Source organism: Mesoplodon densirostris, chromosome X (assembly GCF_025265405.1).
Source record: "Mesoplodon densirostris isolate mMesDen1 chromosome X, mMesDen1 primary haplotype, whole genome shotgun sequence".
Lineage (NCBI taxonomy): Eukaryota > Metazoa > Chordata > Mammalia > Artiodactyla > Ziphiidae > Mesoplodon > Mesoplodon densirostris.
Window position 1 is genome coordinate 32,653,295 of NC_082681.1, and position 23,453 is coordinate 32,676,747.

The 23,453-nt window shown below is 40.4% G+C and overlaps 1 protein-coding gene across 2 annotated transcripts; it reads left to right on the forward strand.

Annotated features, from left to right (window-relative positions):
* Nucleotides 1-1,840: 1,840 nt before the first annotated feature.
* On the forward strand, nucleotides 1,841-17,886 carry UPF3B (UPF3B regulator of nonsense mediated mRNA decay). 2 transcript variants are annotated; one of them, XM_060086832.1, is made up of 11 exons: nucleotides 1,841-2,128; nucleotides 3,012-3,118; nucleotides 3,293-3,399; nucleotides 7,449-7,547; nucleotides 9,098-9,208; nucleotides 10,237-10,280; nucleotides 10,746-10,928; nucleotides 11,332-11,370; nucleotides 13,221-13,381; nucleotides 13,718-14,012; nucleotides 16,894-17,886. In XM_060086832.1, the coding sequence occupies exons 1-11, from the start codon at nucleotides 1,973-1,975 to the stop codon at nucleotides 17,041-17,043; spliced, it is 1,452 nt and encodes a 483-aa protein (XP_059942815.1). In that variant the 5' UTR covers nucleotides 1,841-1,972; the 3' UTR covers nucleotides 17,044-17,886. The 2 variants fall into 2 exon arrangements, with proteins under 2 accessions (XP_059942815.1, XP_059942817.1); XM_060086834.1 differs by lacking the exon at nucleotides 11,332-11,370 and having other exon boundaries at nucleotides 1,843-2,128.
* The last annotated feature ends 5,567 nt before the right edge of the window (nucleotides 17,887-23,453 follow it).

A 23,453-nucleotide genomic window follows, 5' to 3' on the forward strand; every position in this document is an offset into this window, starting at 1 on the left:
AAATGTACAATTTTTCCTTTTTAACAAAGTATAATAAAACATTAAAAAAACCCAAACAGAATACTTGACATTTACAAGAGAATTTCCTCTTTTTCTTGGGGACACTCTTGTTTCCTGCCTCTTTAGGGTCACTAATTGGTTCCTTTTTGGGGAAATATTTCTTCCTCTTGTAAAGACTTCCACTGCCAGCTGTCTCTTCAAGATCACTACTGACCAGCTCCTCCACGGAAAAAGATTTTTCTTGGGTTTGGAGAAGGAGACAGATTCCATTCCATTCTCCTGAGGAGCCCCCTGGGGCTTTTGCTGAGCAATATTTTTCAAATTTTGCATTTCTTTTAATCTGAGGGGCTGAATTTCAATAAAATATAATTTACATAAAATAATATTTGCCAATTTTAAGTGTACAATTCAATGAGTTTACACAAATGTCTGCAGTCACGCAACCACCACCACAATCATGATAAAGAGAATTTTATATAATTCCAAAAAGTTCCCTGGACCCCTTCTGCAGTCAGTCCCTTCTCCCCACCCCTGGCCCCCCCTGGCAATCATTGATCTGCTTTCTCTCACTATAGTTTTACCTTTTCTGTAATTTCATATCAATGAGATCATACAGCATGTATTCTCTTTGTGTCCTGATTCTTTCACCCAGCATAATCGTTTTGAGATTCACTCATGTGGATGGACGTATCGGTTCATTTTTATTGCTGAGTAGTATTTCGATCTATGGATGTGCCACATTTTGTTTATGCATTAGCCGGTTGACAGATATTTGGGTTGTTTCCAGTTTGGGGCTATTATAAATAATGCATAATTAGCCTTTTTAAAAGCGGGAAGGAGGGCAATCCCCTCTAAAGCAAATTGGGTTTTATTTTCTCCTCCCTGCGGGGCATCAGTACCATGATAGGTTCCTTTTACTTTTAAAAACGGTGATGAAAACAAACCTCATACATTTTGGTTATAATGATCCTTTAATGTCAGTGTTCTGTGCGTGTTTATTAAGTGTCTGAATCCTAATCAATATAAGGAAAAAAAAACTCTAAAGCCTCTGAAAGGACACTTCACAACCAATGATAGAAAATATAAGTCGTTCCCCTAGTGAGGTAAACTTTGGATAACATCAGGTTTATCTGAGGAAAACAAAGCCCGCAGAAAGTATCTTTAGATCTGAAAAACACTACACTTTCAAGATTAAGGATTCCATTTACTTACAAATAGGAACCCTGAAACACCTATGACTCCAGACCTCCCGGCCAGAAGCGGGTAAATGCTTATTTATTTATTTATTTATTTATTTTTGGCTGCGTTGGGTCTTCGTTGCTGCCCGCGGGCTTTGTCTAGTTGCAGCGAGTGGGGGCTGCTCTTCGTTGCGATGCGCGGGCTTTTCATTGCGGTGGCCTCTTGTTGCAGAGCACGGGCTCTAGGTGCGCGGGCTTCAATAGTTGTGGAGCGTGGGCTCAGTACTTTTGGCTTGTGGGCTCTAGAGCGCAGGCTCAGTAGTTATGGCACACTGGCTTAGCTGCTCCGCGGCATGTGGGATCTTCCCAGATCAGGGCTCGAACCTGTATGCCCTGTATTGGCAGGCGGATTCTTAACCACTGCGCAACCAGGGAAGCCCGAGTAAGTGCTTTGTATGCCGGGATTTGTAGTCCGTGAAATACTCGTCTCAGCCAAGATGGCAGAGTTGCTAATGACGTGCCCCGAGGGAGTCTGGGTCGCAAGGGGATTGGGCGGTGCGGGGCTTCCGTGGGCGGGAAGCTAAGACCCGGTGTTACAACCATTCCGCTGAAAGAACCCGGAAGTCCTGAAGTCTCGCGAGATCCTGGCGGGGCCCAGCGAAAAGCAGGGCTCAGCTTATCACTAGGGGCGTCTGTTGGGGGCGGAGCTCTGTCCGGAGTGGGCCGGGAGTTTTTAGGTGCCGGCGTAGTGGTGTTTAGGCCGAGCTACCGCGGTGAGGAGCGAAACCGTGGCCATGAAGGAGGAGAAGGAGCATAGGCCTAAGGAGAAGCGAGTAACCCTCCTGACTCCCCCGGGAGCCACAGGCAGCGTCTGTGGGGCTTCGGGGGACAGCATCAAAGCGGAAGATAAGCAGGATCGGAACAAGGAGAAGAAAGAGGCGTTGAGCAAGGTGTCTGGCCGGCTGTCGGCCCAGGAGAGGGTGGGACGGTTCCGCCACCGGTGGAGGATGGTTGGGAAGGGGCTGCCCTCTTCCTCTCCCAGTCTCTTCCTCTGTTTCTTCACCTGAGTGAAAATCGCATCACCCTGTCTCATCCACACGCCAGAAATGGGGGAGCCCCTCCCCGCCGAGCCCCGGGATGGGAGTGAGGGAGGGCGGGGGAATTACCGGACAAGAAGGATTTAGGTCAGAGCTGTGAGATTATAATGGGAGGGGGAGCGATAGTGAAAAGAATGAGGAATTGGAGGGGAATTATTGAATAGTGAAGAGGCCATCAAGGGTGGGAGTAGTTTGTGGTAGGAATATTAATAGAGGCTAGTTGAGGGAGTGGGTGGGTGGGGGATATTATGGTCTGGGGGCCAGATCGGTGCATCCTTATTTGGGGAGCAAGGAGGGAATTTGTGGTATTCTTTAGAATTTTGAATTCTTTATGCTGATTGAGTAAGGATTTTATTTTAGGATGTGTTGGATGTGGTAGGGAAATATTAATAAATCAAGAATTCATGGCACCCACAAAAGACCAGGGTTGGTTTACTAATTTCTTACCACTACTGCAAATAGGTGATAGAAAATGAGGCGAAGACCTAGTAAACTGTGGGGCTTCGGGTTAAGAGATCTTCCTTGCTCCAGGCAGTTCTCTTTTCTGAGAGTTGTTTTTTTTTTTTAAACTACGTTACTATTATGTTTGACTAATCATTCTGAGCTTTCTGAACATTCTCTTGGGTTTTTATAAGGGATCTCATCTTTTAAAGGCCAACTTTCTTCAGGGACAGTGATTCAGGTTTGACAGAAAATTGATTTGTACTAATTTTATTTTCCTTATTCATTTCTTAAGGTGGTAATACGGAGATTACCTCCCACTTTGACCAAGGAGCAGCTTCAGGAACATCTTCAGCCTATGCCTGAGCATGATTATTTTGAGTTCTTTTCTAATGATACTAGGTAAAATAAATAAATAAAAGAGGGAGGGGGTAAATGAAAAAGGTTTCTTCCATTCTTTTTTATCCTACTAATGTTTTCCATTTGATTTTTGAGCCTATCCTTTTAATATATGCATACTTGTAATTCAGTCAGACACCTGCAAGCACATTGACATAATTGCTTTCCTCCCTGCAGCCTGTATCCTCATATGTATGCCAGAGCATACATCAACTTTAAAAACCAGGAGGACATTATTTTGTTCAGGGATCGTTTCGATGGTTATGTATTCCTTGACAATAAAGGTAAGTCCTTTTAACTGAGGGGGGTGGTTTCTTTGTCATTTGTATGTTTAAGACAATGTGTGTATCACAGTGTTTTCTCGATGCCTTCATGGCACTTCTAAAATCCTGGGTGATAAGATGAGCAACATTTAAAGAGTTTTACACATTTGATAAGCTTATGACAGCCTTATAAATAGATAATATGACTTTTTTACAGTCCTCAGGTATTTGTATTAACCTGTAGTTTGTAGTTTCTGTAGTTTGATCAACTGAATGAAATTGCCACAGTTTTCTCCTCCTGTGACTGTTCTTTTGCCCGGTATTAGATGATCTGTTGTTTTGAGTATTTACTAGTTTCAACAGTGATACTGATAAATGACTCTTTAAACTTGTATGACAAATTTTAAATATTTACTTCTCATCTTGCTTCAAGGACCAACACTTATTTAAGTCAGATCCTTTATGTCAATAGTTGCCAGTTGGCGTACTGTTTAACATTCTAAGTTGTATATAATTAAAACATTGAACTTGATTTCCCACTTTTTATCTAGGAGTTTATAGGGAAGAAAAACTTATGCCTTAACTCTCATTTTATTATCTGCTGCTTGCAACATTTAGCCAGAGAATGTCCAAGCTTCCATCTGCCACTTTTCTTTTGGCTTTGCAGTCATAGGTGAATGATGTGTCTTTTTGTTAGGTTATGTTTTTTCAGTATTAGTTCAAAGTTAGTAAAAAGGAAATCTTTGTCAGGGAATATGCCAGTAAAAGTTGAAGGATTGCTACTGTGTTTGTCCAGCTTTTATTAATCCCCTCAAACCAGCTACTTCTCCACTCCAAGTTTATTCTAGTAGATAGCAGTGATTTCCTGGAAATCTGAGTTGTGTTTAACTTTTTTCCTCTCTTTTTTATCCTTTACATTTAAACAAGTGATAGATTTTGTCAGTTTATTGCTTTTTAATATCTTGTTCATCTAAACTTAGTAATACTTTCACACTTTATATCCTCATCACCTAATGCTTAGACAACCAGTCTCTAACCTTATAGGATTTTCCATTTTTTTCCACTTTCTGTATAATTTAGTCTTATATTGCCATGAAATTAATCTTTTTGAAAATAGTGACTTAAGATAGCAGTTGTGAAAAAAAGTCCAAATTCCTTAGTCTGGTAGTCAGCATCTTCCATAGTTTGGCCTCACTTCTGTTTTTTTCAGCCTGTCTTCCACAATTTCCTTCTGTTTCAGTCTGGTTTATCTGTTCCTTCTCAAATATATCAGTTATTAAGGTAATATGATTCTGCATTCACTAGGATTTCTAAAATCTTGTTTCCTGTGTGACTGCTTTGTGATGCCTAATGGTCAGTTCTAGTAATTTATCCTGGCTTATGTTTACATGCCAAAGATCTAAGGATGGAATTTTATACCTTGTAATGACATTATTCTATAGCAGGGATCTGGTGTATTTTTCCAGTAGTCACTTGGGTTTGTTTTTTTTTTAATTGAGATATAACTCACATACCATAAAAGTCAATGGTTTTTAGTATATTCACAAGTTTTGTAACCATTACCACTATGTAATTCCAGAATGTTTTCATCACTTCAAAAAGAATCCTGTATTCATTAGCAGTCATCTCCCATTCTCCTCTCCCCCTAGACCCTGGCAACCACTGATCTACTAACTATGGATTTCCTTATTCTGGACATTTCATATGAACTGAATCATACAATATGTGGCCTTTTGTGACTGCCTCTTTTACTTAGTATGTTTTCAAGGTTCATCCATGTTATAGTATGTATCATTACCTCATTGCTTTTTTTGTTTTTTTGCATTATTAAAAATTGTGGTAAAATGCACAAATAAAATTTACCATCTTAACCATTTTTAAATGTGCAGTTCAGTAGTGTTGAGTAAATTCACATTGTTCTGCAACCAATCTCTAGAACTTCTTGTAAGACTGAAACTCTACCTGTTAAACAACTCCGCATTTCTCCCTCCCCCAGCCTCTTGCAACTACATTCTACCTCTATGAACCACCCTTCTGTCTATGAAGGTACCTCATATAAGTGGAATCATAGTATTTGACTTTTAGTGACTAGCTTATTTCACTTAGCATAATGTCCTCAAGGTTAATCCATGTTGTAGCATGTGTCAGAATCTCCTTTTCCACTGTATGTATATACTTCATTTTCTTTATCCATTCATCTGTTGAGGGACATTTGGCTATTGTGAATAATGCTGCTATGAATGTACAGACATCTGTTCAAGTCTCTGCTTTCACTTCTTTTGAATCCATACCCAAAAGTGGAATTGCGGGGTCATATGGTAATTCTATTTTTAATTTTTTTGAGGAACCACCATACTGTTTGCCATAGTGGCTGCACCATTTTATATTCCCACCAGCAATGCATGAAGGTTCTAATTTCTCCATGTCCTTGCCAACACTTGCTATTTTCTGGGGTTTTTTTTCCCCTTTAATAGTGATCATTCTGACAGGTATAAGATGGTATTTCATTGTGGTTTTGATTGGCATTTCCCTAATGATTAGTGAGGTAATAGTTTAATCTTTTCATATGCTTGAGCACATAGCATCTTTCCATTTGCTTATTAGCCATTTGTATACCATCTCTGGAGAAATGTCTATTCGAGTCCTTTGAACATTTTTTAATCAGATTATTTGGGGGTTTTTTTGTTGAGTTGTAGGAGTTCTTTACGTATTCTGTATATTGACCCCTTATCAGATCTATGATTTGCAAATATTTTCTCCAATTCTATAGGCTTCCTTTTCTCTCTGTTGATTATGTCCCTAGATGCACAAAAGTTCTTAATTTTTTTTTAAATTTATTTTATTTTTTTAAATTTTGGCTGCATTGGGTCTTTGTTGCTGCGCACAGGCTTTCTCTAGTTGTGGAGAGTGGAGCTGCTCTTCGTTGTGGTGCGCGCGCTTCTCATTGCGGTGGCTTCTCTTGTTGTGGAGCATGGGCTCTAGGCACACGGGCTTCAGTAGTTGTGGCACGTGGGCTCAGAAGTTGTGGCTCGCGGGCTCTAGAGCACAGGCTCAGGAGTTGTGGCTCACAGGCTTAGTTGCTCCACGGCATGTGGGATCTTCCTGGACCAGGGCTCGAACCCATGTCCCCTGCATTGGCAGGCGGATTCCCAACCACTGTGCCACCAGGGAAGCTCCAGAAGTTCTTAATTTTGATGTAGCACAGTTTATCTATTTTTCACTTTTGTTGCCTGTGCTTTTGGTGTCTCCTGGTGTATTTTTTAATAACAGCTTTACTGAGATATAATGCATATGCCATAAAATCCACCCTTTTAAAGTGTACAGTTCAGTGTTTTTTAGTATATTCACAGAGTTGTGCAGCTGTCGCCACAATCTAATTTTAGAACACGTTTCTCTAAAGAGAAACCTCGTACCCATTAGCTGTTACTCCTCATCTCTAGACAAGCACTAACCTACTTTCTATCTCTATAGCTTTACCTGTTCTAGAGATTTCTGATGTATATTTTTGCACTTATAAAAAATCAATTTTATTAAGGTATAATTTACATATTAAAATGCATCCATTTTATGTGTGCATTTGGTGACTTTTGACATACTTATACTCCTGTATAATCAGTATTGTGATCTGGTTTGTTTGTTTGTCTGTTTGTTTGTTTTGGCCATGCTGCATGGCTTGCAGGATCTTAGTTCCCCCACTAGGGATTGAACCTAGGCCCCCTGCAATGAAAGTGCCGAGTACTAACCACTGGATTGCCAGGGAATTCCCTCTGATGTATTTTTTAAATGAAAATTAGTTTGTAGATTTTTTCCCCCACATATCACACTTTAGAAGTTGAATTTAAATGAGTATTTTAATTCCCTCCCATATCTTTTCACTAAGTTATCAGTATGAACTGGGGGCTCCTTTGGTAGCATGTTGATTTTAGTTGTGCCGATGTGATTTATGCCTGTTGGGAGACCTATTCAGACCACTGTCGTCAAAGGAGGCCTAGAGAGTGGTGGGTTGAGTCTCTGGTATCCACTTTTGACATTTTCTTTCCTACAACAAGTATGCTATTTTTTCTAAACAGGTCAGGAATATCCTGCCATAGTAGAATTTGCACCTTTTCAAAAAGCTGCAAAAAAGAAGACTAAGAAAAGAGATACTAAAGTTGGGACTATCGATGATGGTACAGTATAGCTCTAGTTATGTAATGCTAATGCCATGGGTTTTTTTAATTTAATTTTTATTTTATATTGGAATATAGTTGATTTACAATGTTGTGTTAGTTTCAGGTGTACAGCAAAGTGATTCTGTTATACATATACATATATTCATTCTTTTTCAGGTTCTTTTCCCATATGGGTTATTACAGAATATTGAGTAGAATTCCCTGTGTTGTATATATAGTGGGGCCATGGGTTTTTTAAAAATATTACCTTTGTGGGAATTAAGTGGGCTCCAATCTTTTAAGTTAAGAAAACATAGGAAATAAAGTTCATGAGAAATGTAATTCACTGATGAAAGCTTTGCTTGTTAGAATGGAGGTGGGTTTCCTCTAGTTTTCACTGTCTTTGGCTAACGGCTTTTCATCCCTTCACCATTAAGCAATATATTTTGACTGTTGAGTAGTAAATCACCTTAGGTATATTCATTAGAAGACAATGGGAAAAAATCAGATGTTTCAAATTACAACTCCTTGAGGCCTCTTACCTTTTTTTTTTTTTTTTTTTTTTTTTTTTTTTTTTTTTTTTTTTTTGCAGTATGCGGGCCTCTCACTGTTGTGGCCTCTCCCGTTGCGGAGCACAGGCTCCGGATGTGCAGGCCCAGTGGCCATGGCTCACGGGCCCAGCCGCTCCGCGGCATGTGGGATCTTCCCGGACCGGGATACGAACCCATGTCCCCTGCATCGGCAGGCGGACTCTCAACCACTGCGCCACCAGGGAAGCCCCTCTTACCATTTTTATGATTATTTATTTGACTTTTGGTTTCCATTCTTATAAAGAGGAAGTGTTATCATGGAGAGCTGTGATGGAAAAATTTCTATACTTGAGTAACTTAATATAAAATATCTGTAGTGGCCAGTCCTATTTTCTAGGCTTTGAATATGCAGTTAACTGCACACATAGTAATTACATTGAACTGAAATACTGGAACTAAAAAACTGAAATAATTGCCATTTATGGTAAACTGGATCCAGATTTTGAGATCTCTGTAATGTGCTTGTGTTGGCTAAGGACTTAACTGCAATATTTTATGTCAGATTGGCATTTTAGAATCAACTAGTTTGGTTTCCATTATTTATTACTATAATGGGTATTTTATAAGGAAAACACAGAAAAGACTCAACACACAGCTGCTTATTGATTGTATCATAGATTCAGACTGTGAAGACTAGATCAAGTGACATGCTCCACAGTGCATGCTCCAGATACAACATAATGACTCAGATGTGTTACCCTTTCTGATGTCAGAGGCATCTAGGAAAGAATTCCAGAAGTTACCATCACCTCTACTGCCACATCTAGGACACCTGCCCTCATTTATCTGTTTAGAACACCCGATTTTCATATGCTGAGTTTAATTAAAGTGAGGTGTGCTGATGCAGGAACTGCTTACATGCTATACATGATAGTCTCTGAAGGTCCCATAACTATAGCTTGCAGTTTTCCCATAGATAATATTTCCTATTTTGTTTAAAGTCTGCTATATTTTCTATTTACTTAAACAATTATTTAGATCCAGAATATAGAAAATTTTTGGAAAGTTATGCTGCAGATAATGAGAAAATGACATCTACTCCAGAGACGCTGCTAGAGGAAATAGAAGCAAAAAATAGAGAATTAATAGGTAAGTGGGCAAAAGGAATTAAGGGCAACAGCTTTTTCATCAGAAGACCTGTCAGACTTCCACTTCTGTCACTTGGTAGCTGTTTGACCATGGGAAAGGCACTAACTTCTTTAAGACTCTGTTTGTTCTACTATAAAGTGCAGATAATACCTGCCTGACAGGATTATGAGAATGCATTGATAAGATGGGAAAAATTCTGACTTATTTAGTGCCACACAAGTGTAACAGAAGTATAAAAAGTTTGAAGACTCATATAGGGCCTTAAGATGTTGGTAAGCCTTTGAAGATCAATTGGCGTTTTCTAGTAATAAGCTCATATTCCTAAAAAAAATTTTGACCTGAAATGTCAAAAAATGAAGTTAGTTACTGCAAAATTGAAAACCACTTGAGAAATTCTAGCTTGGATGTTGGTTTTAGTAGTTGTCACTACTATATCAGCTCTAAACATAAGCATAGCCTCTGACCCAGGATTTCCACTCCTAGGAATTTATCCTAGGAAGGAAGTATGCTTTTCAAAAAGCTAGCTACAAGGTTAGATAGCATTGTTCAGAATATTGAAGAATGAATTAAATATTCTTCTAAAACTTGGTTTTTATTAATGGATGCATAGTATAAGCCCATCTCTGATACTTTCCATAGAATAAATTCCCAGAAGTGGAATTTTGGGGTCAAAAGTATTAGATATTTTTAGCCCCTTACCGCAGTTTCTTCCTGGTTGAGCAAATTTATACTCCCATCTGTAAAACAAGAGAATGTCCTTTGCACTTTATTCTCACTGACCGGGAATTGCTCTTTTTAATAATTGTTTTATTGTTTTAATTTGAATTTCTTAACTTTTAAAAAATTATCTTAAACCTTCAGAATCGAAATAGAATACTGTAAAACTTCTTTCCAATAATATAGTTGTGAACTTACTGTTTAAGGGGTGTAGTTTTCCCACCTTGGGTGGTTGGCAGGGAATGTCAGAAAACGGAATCCTTTCTAGGGGTTGATTAAGTATTATTAATAATCTGTTTACATTTATGTAGCTAAAAAGACAACCCCACTTTTGAGCTTCCTGAAAAACAAGCAGGTAAACCTTTTGTTTTTATAGTTCTCTCAATACTTCTATTTCATTGGTTTGCATTCTGTGAATATAAGAGCATTGGGATCCTCTAGGAGAGAGCTGCTTTTTCTACCATTATTCTTTAAAGATTTGGTTCATTGGCCTCACTCTCTGGCCCTCTCCTTCACTCTGGTTGTTGGACCAAACATTCACTCTGCAAAACCAGGGAGTCCTTAGCTTGCTCCAGAGACACTCTCTTGATTTCCTGAAAGCCTCTGGATAATGTAGTAAGGCATCATTGGGAGACTCTGATATTAGCAGGCCCTGGTCTTTATTCTCTCTCATATTTTGAATGGGGTGGGGAGAGGGTTAAGGAGATAGAAAATGGGAAGGAAAGATGATACAGTTAAGTGGGTGCCCACCATACCTTCAAGACTAAGTTTTTGGTGGCAGTTATCTTGTTTGAAGGTTTGTGTTGATGTTTCTTTCTAGAGGATGAGAGAAGAAAAGAGAGAAGAAAGAAGGAGGCGAGAAATAGAAAGAAAAAGACAAAGAGAAGAAGAGAGGAGGAAATGGAAAGAAGAAGAGAAACGAAAAAGGAAAGACATAGAAAAGCTAAAGAAGATAGACAGAGTTCCAGAAAGGGACAAATTAAAGGATGAACCAAAGATTAAGGTATGAAAATAACTTAAACTGACTGCATGTTGCTGAAAATTGCATGTACTGTATCTACTTCTTCAAATATGCATGCATCTTGTGTTGGTGTAAACAGTTTTTTTGGTTTTGTTTTTGTCTTTTTGGGGGGGGCAGTGAATCAACAGAAGCCTTTCCTATAATAGTAATAGTATTATTCTTTTAATATAAGATAATTTAAAAGATTAAGTAGTTTACATGGTATTCAGTGCAGTTCTGTGTTATTTTTAATCATTGAAAATGTTCAATTTTGGATTATTATTTTCTCATTTCTTCATAAATATGGGCTTAGGGCTGGCTGGCATGAATTACGGGTTTTATTCAGCTTTTCCTTCATTTTTGATACATGAAGTTGCCTCATCTGTTTGTTTTCCACTGTCCTCAGGTACACAGGTTTCTGTTACAAGCTGTGAATCAGAAAAATGTAAGGACCAAGTACATGATACAGAGCACCTAGTATCATGTCACACACACAGGTCTTAGTTAATAAGTCCTTTTGGTGGTGGTGGTAGTGTTACCTGTAGAAAACCCCTTCAGACTGACCTAAGTCTTCTTAAAAGCTGAGCCATTTTAAATTCCTACTTTAGAAGGAAGCTCAGATGACTTGCTGATGCTCTGCTGTGTACCCAGGAGCTTCAACAGTATACAGCTAGAGGACAACCATGCCTAAAGAGCTCTTTCCCTTCTCTTCTTTTTGTATGCCTCTCATAACTGGCTGCCTTGTGGGAGTACTAGGGATATACCCCCTGCATTACGTCCTTTCCCCTCTCACAGGATTCCCCATGTTACCTTCTTGCATCTACCTGGGAATCTGTGAGCAGATTCTGATTAATATATTGCATGTAGGAAGAGGAAAACCTATAGAAAGATCCCAGCCTTGCTACTTCCCTTCTGAGGGCATGGCTTGGCAGCCCTTGCTTCAGCGAACTTCCTGGGGAAGTACTTGTACCTAGTACTTCAGAGAAAGTCAAAGAAAGTCTCACAGAGGTGATGGCAGGGTCTCCTTTTACCTCCTCAAAATTCAGTCGTTCATGTGGCTAGGGTTCCCCTAGGCTCTCCAGGACTCATTATTGGTGATAAGGGGCTTGGCGGCAGGCTGGGGAGGTTCCCATCTTAATTCCTTCTAGCGATTTCTCTGTCCGCCATGCCACAAGTGACTTGACTTGCTATTTCTGTCAGCAAGGCAGAAGGTAGAGCCAGCCATGCTAGAGATATCCGTTAATGTTCTTATTAGAGTAATGAACATCTTGGCTTCTAACAAAGATGTTCATTAGAGAAATAAGAACACTTCCAGTGAAACCTGCACATGGTATCCGCACTTTACACTGGTGCCTTCTTAGTGTCCAGTTTGGACTCACCATTTGCAGTGGCTGTCTGTGTGCTGAAATACTTCATGCTTAAGTCTTGTGGTGCTTCGCCTCTTGCTTGGTGGCTTGTATGATGCCTTCACCCTGAGATGAAACTTTCTATGATGCCTTCACTCTGAGACTTGAAATTCTTCTATTTTCCTAAAAATCTCTCTGAATATCCAAAACTTGGGGGTATTCTAGAGAGATTTATAGCAGTGGCATGACAAAGAAATTTTTGTTAGCAATTTGGACTTTATAAACCACTTCTAGTTTAGAATTGCATTCTGTCATATACATGACATTGAGCAGAATTCCTATTCAGTAGAGCTGGAACTTCACAGTTCCATTGTATGAGGTATTTGGATTTTTAAATCAAATGCCAAATAATTTTTGCTTTTCATCTCTAATGATAATATGATCGTACCATCATAAGTATGTAACTACTCTCAGACTCAAGGCAAAATTATTCCTGCAATGGATCTCTCCTTTGGTGACCAAGGTATTTGTCATTGTAATTACTACGTAAAAATAGTCCAGCAGTAATGATCTGCTTAGCATTTTAAATTCATACCATATTTTCCTATCAAGTTATGCCAACATGCTGGGCTACAGAAGGCATACTTGAAAGTGTACGTTGGTCTACTTAAAGGTTGACCCATTTAAGCCAAAGGAGTCTTGATCCTATTGCCACAAAGTGATTAAACCACTTCATTTGAGTGGATAACACTTTCACATTAATAGCGTCCTTTTAGCAAATTACTGCTCCCGTGCACTAGCTGTTCACCTGAAAGTTTATGAGTACCTGCAGAGAGACGGGGGCCTTCTATAGCCTAAATTGAAAATATTTAGTATATTATTTTCTTTGGTAGAATCAGAAGACAATGTCCCACCCTTCAAAATAAACTTAAATTTGTTCTCTTTAAAGCTGCTCAAGAAGCCAGAAAAAGGCGATGAAAAAGAATTGGACAAAAGAGAAAAGGTCAAGAAATTGGACAAAGAGAATCTGAGTGATGAAAGAGCCAGTGGGCAGAGTTGTCCATTGCCCAAACGTTCTGATGGTGAATTTAAAGATGAAAAGCCTAAGAGGTCGGTAGTCGAGGGCTCTTTGGTACATTTGTTTTTGATATGTTTCTAGGTACTAGTTTTACTGCTACTTTGTGGACTTTTACCTGAATCAAGATACTTGGTTTTACGAGGTGTAGGGGGATGAGGAGGACAGGTTTCAAATATTTTAGTATCTTAATCTGGGTGAATGACTTTGGGGGTTTTTTAAAATTGTTTTTCAAAATACTAGAAGTTTTTTTTTAAATGCTGCTCCAAAAGTTCAACCTCATTGTAGTGGCCAAGTCAGGATCAGAATGTTCCTGCATTTGTGATTAGAAGAGCTTTGAGGGTGCATTCTCAGATTTGTTTTTCACGCAGACCTGAAGATGAGAGTGGCAGAGAATACAGGGAGAGGGAGCGGGATTATGAACGAGACCAAGAGCGCGCCCTGCGGGAAAGAGAGAGGCTGAAGCGGCAGGAGGAAGAGCGCCGCAGGCAGAAGGAGCGCTATGAGAAAGAGAAGGCTTTTAAAAGAAAGGAAGAAGAAATGAAAAAAGAGAAAGAAGCCCTTCGGGATAAAGGAAAGAAGCCTGAAAGTACAGAACCAGTAGGCAGCTCAGAAAAAACTGAAAAGAAAGAGGAAGTGGTTAAGAGAGATCGCATAAGAAACAAGGTGCTGCTTTTCTTTAAACTTATTTTCATGAGGATTTTTTTTTCTTTTCCTGCAAGTATAAAGGAAAGGGCTAGCTCGTTGTTCATTATAGAATTTTAGGGGAACTTTAACTATCTGCACCTTTTTTTCAGTCTTGGTGGGGTCCCTTTATTAACTTATTGTTAATGAGTTTGTGTATGTATTTCAAACACACACAAAAGTAGAGAGAACAGAGGAATAATGTGATGTACCCATCACCCAGCTTCAGCAATTATCACCTCATGGCCAATCTTCTTTCTACTGTAGCCTATCTTACTCCTACTAGATTATTTTCAAGCAAATCCTAGACAGATAATTTCTTCTTTAAATACGTCAATATTAAGAGTAAAGACCTTTTTTTTTTGGCCACACCCCGAGGCGGCGTGCGTGATCTTAGTTCCCCAGCGAGAGATCGAACCTGTAACCCTGCAGTGGAAGTGTGGAGTTTTAACCACTGGACTGCCAGGGAAGTCCCAAAGACTCTTTTTCTTTTTTTTTTTTTTTTTTTTTGCGGTACGCGGGCCTCTCACTGTTGTGGCCTCTCCCGTTGCGGAGCACAGGCTCCGGACGCGCAGGCTCAGCGGCCATGGCTCACGGGCCCAGCTGCTCCGCGGCATGTGGGATCTTCCCAGACTGGGGCACGAACCCGCGTCCCCTGCGTTGGCAGGCAGACTCTGAACCACTGCGCCACCAGGGAAGCCCAAGACTCTTTTTCTTAAAAAATAACCCTAATAGCATTTTGTCACCAGAAAAAAAAACAAAACTGACAATAACTCCTTAGCATCCTACCTACTCAGTGTTCAGATTTTCCCAATTGTCTCATTAACATCTTTTTTATAGGCTCTAAACAAGGTCCACAAACTGTATTTGCTTGAAATGTTCCCTTAAGTGTCTTTTAATCTAAACAATTCCTCCTCCTCTTGTTTTCCTACCATTTCTTTGTTGCAGAATCCAATTTGCCCTGTAGAGCTTCTAACTGTCCAGATAGGCTAATTACATCCCTGTGGTATCATTTAACATGTTCCTCTACCTTCTGTGTTTCCTTGAAAACCAGTAGTCATATCTAGAGCAGGGTCAGCAAATTTTTTCTGTCAAGGGCCAGATGGTAAATATTTCAGGCTTTGTGGGCCATGTGGTCTCTGTCACAACCGGTAAGCTTTGTAGGAAAATAGGCATAGACAACATGTAAAAGAATAAGCCTGGCTGTGTGCCAATCAAACTTTATTCACAAAAACAGGTGGCCCCTCATCTAGAGGCCTGAATATATTCAGACTCAATTGTTGGCAAGAATACTTGATAGGTGGTGTTGTGCAGTTCCTACTGCATCATATCAGGAAGCATACAATGTCTGGGTATCCTTTTATTGTGATGTTAAGATTGATCAGTAGTAATCGTATTATGGTTATGTGATAGGATGTCCTTGCTCTTAAGATACACAAGCTGAAATATTTAGCAATGAAGGGTCATGATGTCTGCACTTACTCTCAGATGGTTCTGCAAAAATATAATGTGTCTATATACGTGTATGCCTGCACACACTAGAGTCAGAAAAGGCACATGTGACAAAATGTTAACCCTCGTGAATCTAGAAGGGTATGAGGTATTTGTTGTACAAGTTTGGCAACATTTCTATAGATTAAACATTTTTTAAGATAAAAAGTTGGAAAAACAACTGATCAATTAGTTCAGGTATTATAAGCCTGATCCGTATATTATAAAAACTTTTATCAGCCTTTCTCCTAATAATTTTGTTTAGATGCGTTATTTCATAAGGTGGAGGAAAGGCAAGGAAAACATTTGATCCTTTCCCTTTATTTACAGTATTCAGAGTAATGAGTTGGTGTCCCAGCAACTTGTAGGGGCTATCCATGAGTTTTGTTCTGTTTGGTCTTTAAGAACTTGTGGATTTAGAAATATTTGGCGTACTCCAGCTTGTTACTATCAGTAATTGTCCTTGTTGATGTTTAAATTGTCCCATCTTTGCACAGTAGGAGCCCCATCATCTTTTTCTTTAAATGCTACGCAGCAGTCTCATTTGTTTTAACGTTTCATCTTGTTAAAATAGTGAAATATTTTGCTGGAATTTTTCACTTGGGAATAATGCTTTAAGGCTAACTTTCATACGTCAGAGAGAAAGGGCAAGGAAGGCTCATGTCGTGTTTTATTGAATTTGAAAAAAGGCCTATACATTTAAGTTTTCCAGGGTCATACTGTCATAACCAAACACATTACTTGAACTGAGGGGTACCTCGTGACTTTATTGAGGATTATTTAGGAACCTGAGATCTAAAGTGCCACCTAGAGAGTCTCAAGCTAGGCTGTTACCTTGTTAAACCTGAATAAAGAGACAGTCATATTTGTGCTAAGTTACAAGGGTCTGAGCTCATAACTTCAGGGAGGTCTTCATTTAAGACTTTGTATTCTTTATTATTGTTGTTTTTACTCCTAAAATTTTCTCAGGTGGTGGTGCATTTTAAAGTCAATTTACTGATGGGGAAGAGAGATAGCCAGTGGCCATGGTTTCTAAGGAAAAACTATTCAAGCTGATTCAGTTCATCTTGAGATGGTTAAGAAAATTAGGCAGTAGACTTATCAAAAATTTACTCTAGGCATATAAAATAGTACTTATTTTTAACTGTTGCTTAAAAAGTGAAACGGTTGTTTTTCTTTGTAGATAGGGGAAAGGAAGCAGGCAGTTTGAAGTAAATTAACCATCGACACTTACTGTCATGTACTGTGCCCTCACATTTTGGTCTTGTGTGGGTTCTTTTTGGTGTATATCAATATATAACTTATGACTCTGAAAATCCCCTGTAAATGCTTAGTAGCAATGTTGTAACATTAACATTTCATTTTACTTTAGGATCGCCCAGCAATGCAGCTTTACCAGCCAGGAGCTCGAAGCCGAAATCGACTCTGTCCCCATGATGACAGCACCAAGTCTGGAGATTCAACCATAGAAAAAAAGCAGGAAAGTGGTATTAGCCATAGAAAAGAAGGAAGCGAGGAGTGATAGGTCCAAATGGCCTTAGGTGTCCTGACTGTCTAGGCAGCCAAAGAGCACGAATTAAGAAATCCAGAAGTGCCTTCAGGGCAAAGGAATAGAGAGAGAGAAAGGGGGTCGCTGTGCTGGTGGGGTACACTGCAGAGGAGTATGTTTTGCGTCAAAGCAGGAACCCGATTGCAGGTTCAGATTGGAAGTACAATTTCATTTTTTATGCAGTTCCTACAAATTAACTTTAAAGTGCCAGACAAAGCTGAGGGAGAGGACATACATTGCAATTTGCAGGCAGGAAACGTCAAGAGAGGACTTAATTAGGTATGACATGAGAAGAAGACACGGGAACTGACTCTAAAAGCAAAAGGTTTTGTTAATCCTGGATTGAATTTTCTTAATTTCAGTGGAGCAGAGTCACTTTGCAGTCTTGTTCAGATCTAGTTACAGTCATTGTTGGTGATAACCGTTGACTTTGTGTAGTGTAGAAGCAACAAGCATGTAATTGTAATACAAGTACAGTGAAGGATATAACAGATTTTCGCTTCTGCAAAAATTGAAATAGTCATGTCATGTCTATATCCCACGTCCTAAAGTTTTAGGATTAGTTTTAGATTTTGGTTTGCTTACGTGAGCTTAGCATAAAAAAACCTTTTTTAACATCTCCTTTTGCCTTTAGCAATTTTTATATTACTAAAGTTTGACCCTTAGTTGGGGCTTGACAATCCAGTCTTTGTTTTATCTTAGGTCTGGAGCAGAGTGCCTACCGTCTCCAGGAAGGAAACTGAACGAATATTTGTTCCTATTAAATAGCAACTTTTAATCTTAGCTTGTTTTGCGTCGATGTCAATAAATATCAATTATCACTCAAGTACAAAGCTAAGTGTTTATTAACTTTACAAAATAGCTGTTAGTTTTTTTTTTTGTTTTTTTTTTTGCGGTACGCGGGCCTCTCACTGCTGCGGCCTCTCCCGTTGCGGAGCACAGGCTCCGGACGCGCAGGCTCAGCGGCCATGGCTCACGGGCCCAGCCGCTCTGCGGCATGTGGGATCTTCCCGGACCGGGGCACGAACCCGCGTCCCCTGCATCAGCAGGCAGACTCCCAACCACTGCGCCACCAGGGAAGCCTGAGAAATTAAACTTTTGATACTTAACTAACCTTTTGGGAATTTTGAAAGTGGATGAATGATATTTGTTACTACCTTCACTAGCACTATGCCTATATTTTGCTCACCAAGAAGACCAAATCATGGTTCACCACTCTTGTTCCATAAGAACCAAAATGTCTGGACAACATCCTTGAACTGCTGCTTCATTTCCATCCTGCCAGCTTCTCTAATGTGACGTCAGTTTGCCTTTACTTTATAAGTCGCTGCTTTATGTTTACTCAGCTTTTAGAAACCAGTAGCCCAAGAGGCAGGTAAAGAGGAAGAGCCATCGAAGGTGATTGAAAGAGAATGGTCCTCAACTGGGAGAGAGTACTGGCATAATGGAAGGGGTATTTTCAAGGAGGAGAATGGCTGGCAGTGTCCCATGCCACAGAGAGATTAAGGAAGATAAGAAATGTGCACTGTTCACTGGATTTGGCCGTATTGAGGCACGTGTGAACTGGTGAGGCAGAAACCATGTTACAGTGAGGGTGAGTGGCAGGTGGGAAGTGGAGATGGGGGCAGTTGGATATACAGGCCTTGGAGCTCAGAGAAGAGATTTGGGCTAGAGATACAGGTTTGGAATTCATCTATTTTCAGGTGATCATTGAAGCCATGGGCCTGGATTTAATCACTTAGGGGGAGAGAGTAGAGAAAGAACAGAAACAGACCTAAGACCCAGCCTTAAAGAACTCTAAGGATACTATACAGGTAAGGAAATGTATAAAGACAGAAAAGGAGTAGCCAGAGAGTAGGTGAAAAACCAGAAGACTGGTATTATATTACCTAACCCAAGGATAAGAATGAAGAAGGGGAGTGGCCATCAGGGTTGGATGCTGCTGGAAGGTCAAGTGTGATGCCTGAAAAAAGGCCATGGGGGGACTTCCCTGGTGGTCCAGTGGTTAAGACTGTACACTTCCACCGCAGGGGGTGAGGGTTCGATCCCTGGTCTGTGGACTAAGATCCCACCTGCCATGTGGCGCAGCCAAAAAATATTTTTTTAAAAAAAGGCCATGGGATTCAGTGACTTACAAATCATTGATGACCTGGAATGATAAGGAATGAAAGCCAGACTGGGCTGAGAATGGAAACAGCATAGACAACTTTTCAGAGAAGTTTGGCAGTGAAAAAATGGTGATGATAAAGGGTATTGGGGAAGGATTTTTTTTTAATATGAGAAATACTAAAGCATGTTTAGAAGCCAAAAGGAAAGAACTGAGAAAGCATGAATACCCAGGGGAGGTGATAACCACTAGTGTAGGTTTCCTGAGAAGGCAGGTGAAAAGGGAACCTCTTGGCAGCTTAGGAGAAGCATCACCCCAGAACCATCAGTCATGAGTTGGCATCACTTGCCTCTGTACCCAGCCTGGGGCCCGTTGCCAGCCCTCTCACAGTTGTTTTCATGTCAGTACCTCCCTCTCTTGTTCTACTTGCTGCCCAGTCCAACTCGTTAAACCACACTTCCACACCCCCTCTTTTTTTCTTTTAATTAATTAATTAATTTTTGGCTGCGTTGGATCTTCATTGCTGCATGTGGGCCTTCTCTAGTTGTGGCAAGTGGGGGCTTCCCTTATTGCAGAGCACAGGCTCTAGGCACGCAGGCTCTAGAGCGCAGGCTCAGTAGTTGTAGCGCACGGGCTTAGTTGCTCCGCGGCATGTGGGATCTTCCTGGACCAGGGCTCGAACCCGTGTCTCCTGCATTGGCAGGCGGATTCTCAACCACTGCGCCACCAGGGAAGCTCCTTTCCACCCCCTCTTAAATTTCTTCCATTCACTTATGTATTCACTTAACATTTACTAGTCACTGACTGTGTGGAGGCCCTGGGGTTCAAGGACTCAAGTCCTTGTCCTTGAGGAACCATGGGCCAGTGGTGTCAAGAGACAACCAGAAATAACCAGGGCACAATGCACCATGTGAGAGGGGCTGTGGTGACGGCCTGGGGTGGGAGTCTCCTGCCCCTAAGCTGCCAGGTGTTGCTGAAGAAAATCCCTAAACCAGACAAACTGCTGAGACTGCAGGAGGGCCCTCCCTCTTGCTAAGCAGTTGATTCCATTTTTGCCTTCTTCGGACACAGGTTTGATTTCTTTGGAAATAAAGACAGGATGGAGACAGCTCAGACACTGGATATCTGAACATTCATCAAGCACCTCCTATGTGTTGGCACTAAGGCCACAGTTGTGAACAAGGTCCCCACCCTCCAGATGCTGACAGCCCTGGAGAGTTTGCTGCTCTGGTGGAGAGAAGCAATGCTAAGGGAAGTAGGCAGGAGAAATTCAAGGAGTGAGGGCAGTGGGAGGGAATAGCTACCTCCAGGGCAGTGAAAAGGGAGTGGCTTGGGCATTCATGAGGCTTTCATGCCTTCAAAATCAGGAACCACACCCCCTTGCCCAGCAGGCATATACAAGGTAGTCCTGAGGCAGTAATTTAACTCTGATGATAAATTAAGATCTAACTTCCTATGGTATTCACAGACCTTATCTAAACTAATTCCATAGGAGAAAGATTAGAGGAGTTTGTGGCCTTTTGTTGGTATATAGAGGCTCTATATGTTACATGTTTTTATGGGGGTGGCCCAGAATTTTCTTTACTGTCTCTGGGACTGTCCTCTACATGACAAAAATTTATTATGACCATTTATATCCTTATTAAGGAAGGCAAGTAGCAAAGACAGGCTGACATTTGGTGAATTCTTAGAAAGTATGTACCGAGAATACCTAGGATCGGCCATCCTTAGAAATCTCACAGAGCTCATTTATTCATCCACCAAATATTTATTAAGCTTATACTACGGAGGCATGGTTAAATACATGATTGTTCATTGCTACTGTAATGCATGATGTATTATCTATATATCCAGACTTTAAGGCTATCCTCCATATCTCCAGCCCTGACCAATCCCTTGATCTCAGATGCAGCTCCCTACCGGACATCACCCAATGACCCCAAGTATCCCTGGCCCCAAATTGAACTCAACGTTCCTCCCATCCTCCTGCTTCACAGAGGATGTGAACCACCTACTCACTCAGCACTGAGGATCATGTCTGACTCCATCCTCACTCCCCAAGGCCACTCAATCATCCTGAGCCATTCATCTCCCTGCTCTCCAGGCCTTCATTACCCTAGTTCAAGCTGCCATCAATCATGCAGTCATTTATTCATTTGACATTTTTTGAGCACACACCATGTACCATTCATGTTCTAGATTCTGGAATTACATCAGTGAATGAAACAGACAAAATTCCTGACTTCATGGTACTTACATTAAAGTGGAGAGAGAAATCAAGCAAAATATGTATTGTTAGAAAGTGACAGGTGCTTAGGAGAAAAAGTAAATCAGGGGAAAGGAGTATGATGTTCATGGATAGGGGTTGAAAGGCTTCAATGAAAAGATGACTTTTTAAATATTTATTTGGCTGCATCGGGTGTTAGTTGCTGCATGCGGGATCTTTAGTTGTGGCATGTGAACTCTTAGTTGCGGCACGCATGTGGGATCTAGTTGCCTGACCAGGGATCAAACCCGGGCCCCCTGCATTGGGAGCACGGAGTCTTAGCCACTGGACCACCAGGGAAGTCCCGAGAAGACGACTTTTGAATAAAGAGTTGAGGAGGAAATGAGATAAAGAAGAACCAGAAAAAAGAGATTCTGAAGGAGCAGGCAGAAGGATAGGAAGAAAACCAAGTGTGCTGACCTGGAAGCCAAGTGAAAAAGTATTCTAAGGAAAGGTCAACTAAGACAAATGTTGATAGGTCAGATCAGATCCGAGAAATTAACTTAGGATTTAGCAACACAGAGGTCACTGATGATCTTAAGTACAGTTTCAGCTTGAGTGCTAGGTGAAAACCTGATTGGAGTGGGCTCCCGAAAGGATGGGTACCCACTAGGATGGCTGTAATTTTTTTTTTACATCTTTATTGGAGTATAATTGCTTAACAATGGTGTGTTAGTTTCTGCTTTATAACAAAATGAATCAGTTATACATATACATATGTTCCCATATCCCCTCCCTCTTGCGTCTCCCTCCCACCCTCCCTATCCCACCCCTCCAGGCAGTCACAAAACACCGAGCTGATCTCCCTGTGCTATGCGACTGCTTCCCACTAGCTATCTACCTTACGTTTGGTAGTGTATATATGTCCATGCCACTCTTTCGCTTTGTCACAGCTTACTCTTCCCCCTCCCCATATCCTCAAGTCCATTCTCTAGTAGGTCTGTGTCTTTATTCCTGTCTTACCCTGTGTTCTTCAGGACATTTTTTCCCCTTAAATTCCATATATATGTGTCAGCATACAGTATTTGTCTTTCTCTTTCTGACTTACTTCACTCTGTATGACAGACTCTAGGTCCATCCACCTCATTACAAATAGCTCAATTTTGTTTCTTTTTATGGCTGAGTAATATTCCATTGTATATATGTGCCACATCTTCTTTATCCATTCATCTGATGATGGACACTTAGGTTGTTTCCATCTCCGGGCTATTGTAAATAGGGCTGCTATGAACATTTTGGTACATGACTCTTTCTGAATTATGGTTTTCTCAGGGTATATGCCCAGTAGTGGGATTGCTGGGTCATATGGTAATTCTATTTTTAGTTTTTTAAGGAACCTCCATACCGTTCTCCATAGCGGCTGTACCAATTCACATTCCCACCAGCAGTGCAAGAGTGTTCCCTTTTTTCCACACCCTCTCCAGCATTTATTGTTTCTAGATTTTTTGATGATGGCCATTCTGACTGGTGTGAGATGATATGTCATTGTAGTTTTGATTTGCATTTCTCTAATGATTAAAGATGTTGAGCATCCTTTCATATGTTTGTTGGCAGTGTGTATATCTTCTGTGAAGAAATGTCTATTTAGGTCTTCTGCCCATTTTTGGATTGGGTTGTTTGTTTTTTTGTTATTGAGCTGCATGAGCTGTTTATAAATTTTGGAGATTAATCCTTTGTCAGTTGCTTCATTTGCAAATATTTTCTCCCATTCTAAGGGTTGTCTTTTGGTCTTGTTTATGGTTTCCTTTTCTGTGCAAAAGCTTTTAAGTTTCATTAGGTCCCATGTGTTTATTTTTGTCTTTTTTTCCATTTCTCTAGGAGGTGGGTCAAAAAGGATCTTGCTGTGATTTATGTCATAGAGTGTTCTGCCTATGTTTTCCTCTAAGAGTTTGATAGTGTCTGGCCTTACATTTAGGTCTTTAATCCATTTTGAGCTTATTTTAGTGTATGGTGTAAGGGAGTGATCTAATCTCATACTTTTACATGTCCCTGTCCAGTTTTCCCAGCACC

Bases quoted from the DNA above. Each gene is read 5' to 3' on its own strand.
- UPF3B (XM_060086832.1), top strand. From the start codon at position 1,973: ATGAAGGAGGAGAAGGAGCATAGGCCTAAGGAGAAGCGAGTAACCCTC. The intron at 10,929-11,331 runs GTATGAAAATAA...CACTGTCCTCAG, and splicing joins AGGATGAACCAAAGATTAAG to GTACACAGGTTTCTGTTACA. The intron at 11,371-13,220 runs GTAAGGACCAAG...TTCTCTTTAAAG, and splicing joins AAGCTGTGAATCAGAAAAAT to CTGCTCAAGAAGCCAGAAAA.